The 5,214-nt window shown below is 45.3% G+C and overlaps 1 protein-coding gene across 1 annotated transcript in view; it reads right to left on the reverse strand.

Moving 5' to 3' along the window:
* LOC108796011 (protein CLEC16A-like) overlaps positions 1-4,646 on the reverse strand; it is a 43,451-nt gene extending 38,805 nt beyond the window's left edge. The window contains exon 1 of the mRNA XM_018567375.1: positions 4,467-4,646. Coding sequence (XP_018422877.1) covers positions 4,467-4,543 — 77 coding nt within the window. The 5' untranslated portion in view covers positions 4,544-4,646. The remainder of the gene's footprint in view (positions 1-4,466) is intronic.
* Between the last annotated feature and the right edge of the window lie 568 nt (positions 4,647-5,214).

The raw sequence follows: 5,214 nt of genomic DNA on the forward strand, positions 1-5,214 counted from the left end.
ATAGTGGCCGGACTTCTACCAGGCACCGTGTCTGAACACCTCGGCACCCATGGTTCCCTCTCCCAGGGGTGTGAGACAAGAGTCGCAAGCCAATCGGTCCTCCACTAGGTAAGTGATAGTTGGCAAGTAGCAGCCAAAGAAACCATAAGGATTTAGAGAAGATCTGTAAAGAAGAGTGGAACAAAATCCCTCCTGAGAAACGTCTTACCTCTGTGCTTGCCAACAAGGGTTTCTCCACCAAGTACTAAGTCATGTTTTGCTTGGGGATCAAATACTTTTTTTACTCACTGAACTGCAACTCAATTTATAACATTTGTATCATGTGTGTTTTCTGGATTTTTGGTTCATATTCTGTCTCTATCATTTAAAATACACCTATGATAAAATTGATATATGATAGATACATTTGCCCATTTCTTTGTAAGTGGGCAAACTTACAAAATCTGCAGGGGATCAAATAATTATTTTCCACACTATAGGTTGAACTGGATGGACCTGTGTCTTCATTCATCCTTAACAACAATGTAACTATATGTAACAATATGCTACGGTAAGGAGCATGAGGTGGGAGGGAGCAAGGTCAAAACCAAGGATCACGGAAGCTGATCAATACTTGCATTACAGAGTGCCCCAGGTTTTTGGGTGCTACACAGGAAATAAAATGCAGCATGCAGACAGCTGGAGGTGCCTGATATTCACAGGAATGGGAAATTTTTAAAATATGCCTGCAATGAGAGCACGTGTCTGATTTGACGTTGTACATGTGCACATATCTGGCTTTGACTCCCTCCATCTGTGCATGCGCATCTGGTCTTGATGCCGTTCAATGCACAGGTGTCTTGCCTTGACACTGTCTCTGTGCGTGTGTCTGGTTCTGTCATGGTGTGTGCATCTTACCCGTCTATAACCTTGTAGCAAGTCTGTCACACAATCTGTCTCACTGCTCCTGTTCATGCAACAGAATTAATAAATGCCTCTATTCGTGCACCCCATCAACACTCTACACGTGCCTCCCTGCTCCAACACTCACACAGCCATCTTACTGTAGCTTATGTTTTGCATTCCAGAAGGCCGTACGGGCACACTTTGCTAGTAGCTAGCATTGGATAAAAGATATTGCTGTGCTAAACTTTCAGTAAATTATTTATTTAAAAAAAATGTTTTATTATGTTGTGTAGTTTAAAAACAATCGTATAAATAAATAAAACTCCAAAAGTATTAAATATCCCTTTACAAGGAAGCCATGTTTACATTTTTGAAAGCTTGTAAAAATGAATGCGGATTGCAGACTAAGCTAGAAAGGTAATTTGTTAATACATTACAAAAAGGCTTGTGTAGTACCGGTAAATTAAAATATTATATATGCAAAAACATTATAGAAGTAAAAATGCATTTTTTAGTAGTGTAGAGGATGGCTAGAACCCCAGTCAGGTTTTTTTTTTATTGCAATCTGGGTACCAATTGCAGATTTTAACCTAATTTCCTGTCCAATGAAACTGTTACCACTGTGACGGTATGTTAGAAGACAATTAGTCAGATAGTTGTCAGATTAAGAACCTTAAAGTGGTTCTAAATCTTTACCCAGGCACTCACAGCGTCAGGGCAGATGCATGCACCCACAGCAATGGGGCACATGCATATACATGCATGCATGTTGCTAATAACTTCTGATAACTGCCACATTTATCTCCCCTTTGACTATAGTCACTCAGATGCTCTGAGCCTGAAAATTGGTAGACCTGTTACAAAGGGGATTATTCACTATTGAGCCAAAGGATACAGCCATAGCTTCGACTGATCCTTCGGCTCTCTTCGGCCGCTGGAGCCCTTCAGTTCAGTCGAACCGAAGGGCTGCTGTATGGGCTATTCACAATAACCTGTACAGCAGAAGAAGGCGGCCGAGCGGCTCAGCTGGGCCGAAGGCATACGCTTTGGCTCCACTGAGCCGAAGTGACAGACGAAGAGGGGCGAAGGCCAGCCAATCGCCCCGCAAATGACAGCAGGGCAGAGCCAGCTGTGATCTCACAGCTGGCTCTGGCCAGTTGTAATGACAGATCAGTGTCCCCAAATGGCCTGGGGACGCTGATCTGTCATTAAACATCAACAGCTGGGCGGAGTCAGCCGTGACATCACGGCCAGCTCCAGCCAGTTGTTATTCACTGGTCGGGACCTGCTAGAAGACTCTAGCAGGTGCCGGCCAATAGGAAACAGTTGGGTGAAGCTAGCTGCCACTGCTAGCTCCGCCCAATTGTTTTTCTTTTGCTGGCATCTTTGCCGTCTTTTTTTATTATTTTTCATTTTCTTTTTCTTTTTTTTCTTTAAACTATTTTAATTTTCATACATTTTAATACAATTTTTCAACTTTAATTTTTACTTATTTTCTATTCTGCTTGGTACCTCAGTGGCATTCGGCTAATCACCTACTGCCGTTCAGCCTCTATGAGAATAGGGGCGAACAGCAGCGAGTGAGCTGCCGGAGCTTCGGCTCAGCCGATCTACTTCTGCACTTCGGCTCACCGAAGGTGAAGACAGCCGACGTACGGCTGAACTGAAATCAGCCGTACCTAGCAGAACTGAATAGCCGAACAGCATTCGGCTCACTTCACTTCGGCTGGGTTATTCACTCAGCTGCCTTCAGCAGCTTTGTGAATAACCCTGAAAGTGAGCCTACAGCTGGCCATACACCAGTAGAGCGTTGATGAAAAAAAAAAAAAAAATCATTTTCGGAACGTTCATTCAATTTTACATTTAATGGGGTCGAATCAACGATCACTTTCAACCCTAGTGATGTAAAGAAATCAAAAGGAGTGGGACAGCATTTTTTTCCTGAACAAGCAAAATTCTAACATTACCAGACATCTCAATTCTCCCAGATGTTCCGGGAGTCTCCTGCTATTAGATATCGGCTCCCGGACACCCGGAGAGAAACATTTTCACCCGGAAAGGTTTACTCTCCTGGTTCTAGCAGAGTAAACCTTTCCGTGCGGTCTGGATTTCTTTTTTTTTTCTGACATTGGGGGCCGTCGGCGATTGCACCCAAAGAGGGCGGGTGCAATAGCCAGCTATCTATTGGCTATTGCAAATTGTAATAGCAAATAGCAAACCACCTATTAGTTCCTATGCCATTTTTTTTGTCCTAACGGCAGCAGCTGTCAGAACACATTTCAGGGGTGTTCTCTCTTCCTCATTGCTGCACACCCCCCCCCCCCATGGAGAGGGGAGGGGGGTGACAGAGGGCAACTCCCTGAAATGAGAAGTGCACCTCCCTTATTTCAGGTTGGGATCCCTGCATTACAACCTAATTATACAATGTCCTTTAGATCAGTGGTTCTCAACCTGTGTAACCTCAGAACCCACATTTGTCCTTGGTCATTAAGTTGCGACCCAAGTCACACTGAAATGTAACGCACGGCATTAGGGTACTGCACGTTCCATTGTGGGCTTACGAACTGTGGGTGGGAAGTGCGTTTGGGGTACCTATCAAATGAATGGCAAAGCAACACGCCTTCCGCACCAGAATGCACGGTTGGTGCAATTGCTTGGTACATTTCGTTAATTGTACTAGTGTGAAGAGGGTCTCAAAACACTGACATATACACACACAGACACAATCTCTCACACTCACAGACATTCTCTCACACACACATATACACTCCCAAAAAAAACATTTGTTTTTCTTTTTCTTTTAAGATCCACCCAGTCTCCCTACCTTACAAGAACTGGAGTGGATCCTTAGCCTGGGGGGTCTAATGTGGGCTGCTGTGCTGTGATGGAGCTCCATTCATATGTGCATTGCTTCTACAATTCCCTTGTGTGCCCTGTAGAGGTTCCGGGAGCCAGAATGTGATGTCACTCCGGTCCAGGCACCTCTACAGGGCACACGAGGGAGCTGTAAGCAATGCACGTATGGATGAAGCTCCCTCGCGGCCATAGCCTCTGCACATCCCACCTCAAGCTGACACTCGGCGCCGGGCAGCATATTTTGAATGGCTGTTGGCACGAGAACTGACAGTGCTGCGCTAGGGGGAGGCAGAGGAGCCTCTCACCTAGAAAAGTGGAAGGCACGCGGCGACCCACTGAACATGGGGTCGCGACCCACTTTTGGGTCACGGCCCACCAGTTGAGAACCAAGGCTTTAGATGTATCAACAACTATGTTAGCAAGGGTCTGCCTGAATAAAAATTGATTGGATAGTCCAAATTACATAGATATGGTAAATCTAAAGGTGATTGTGCAAAGATTGTATGGTAAAATTGTAATATGTATGGTAAGCCTTAGACAAAGCTCCATAGCAGAGTTAGCTTCTAGCAGCATTGACAAAGGCAGATCTGCTTGCTCTGACACAGATATGTCACCGGTCAGCAAGATAAGCCGATTTCAAATTAACAGAAGAGATCAGGAAGGCTCAGCAGATAACCAGAGAAGTGACCTGGTGTAACAGCTGAACTCCTTTTCCACACACTTACTTCAGTCTGTCCAGGGAATGAATACTAGATCCGGACCGGCCAGAGCCGCTCACCCAGCTTCTAGACCTCCCGAACATTGCTGACCCGGCTCAGTTCATCCTCTTAAACTGCTGGCGATGACACTGTGCACGGCCACAGCCACCATCTGCCGGGGAAACAGGACATCAACTATGGAGCGCATTGACCGCGGGGACATCTGGGAAGTGTAGTTGTGCGCTCACTCACAGTGCCTCTAACTGCAACGAATGAAACTACGAATCCCGGCATACATGCGGTTCTGGAATGTGACGTATCCACTACTATTGTGACGATACATCTGACAGTCAAAGGTTGGATGGTGAGAACTTCCTTCTGAGCTCGGGAACTTATGTAGGTTTTTCCTAGAGACAGGTCAGAAGCATGTCGGCTGCTCAGGATTTGGCACTGGTGACCGCTGATATAATGTAACGACAGATGGCGTTCGGTGGCAGATTTTGCACGTCACTCAATAACATGGCAGTGCAATGTTCTGCATTCTGTGCGTGTTTACTTTGTATTGTGTTTTATAATGTGAGGGGGATTTATCAAAACTGGAGCAGCGGTGCATGGCAACCAATAAGCTTCTCTGTTTCGTTTTCAAATCTTGACTGAACAAACTGAAGATAGAAGCTGATTGGTTGCCATGGTCATCTGCTCCAGATTCCATCTGCTCCAGTTTTGATAAATTCCCCCCGCAGTGGGGGGAATTTATTAACGCAGTTGTGATACA

The sequence above is a fragment of the Nanorana parkeri genome, unplaced genomic scaffold, assembly GCF_000935625.1.
Source record: "Nanorana parkeri isolate BGI_ZX_2015 unplaced genomic scaffold, ASM93562v1 scaffold1038, whole genome shotgun sequence".
Taxonomy (NCBI): domain Eukaryota; kingdom Metazoa; phylum Chordata; class Amphibia; order Anura; family Dicroglossidae; genus Nanorana; species Nanorana parkeri.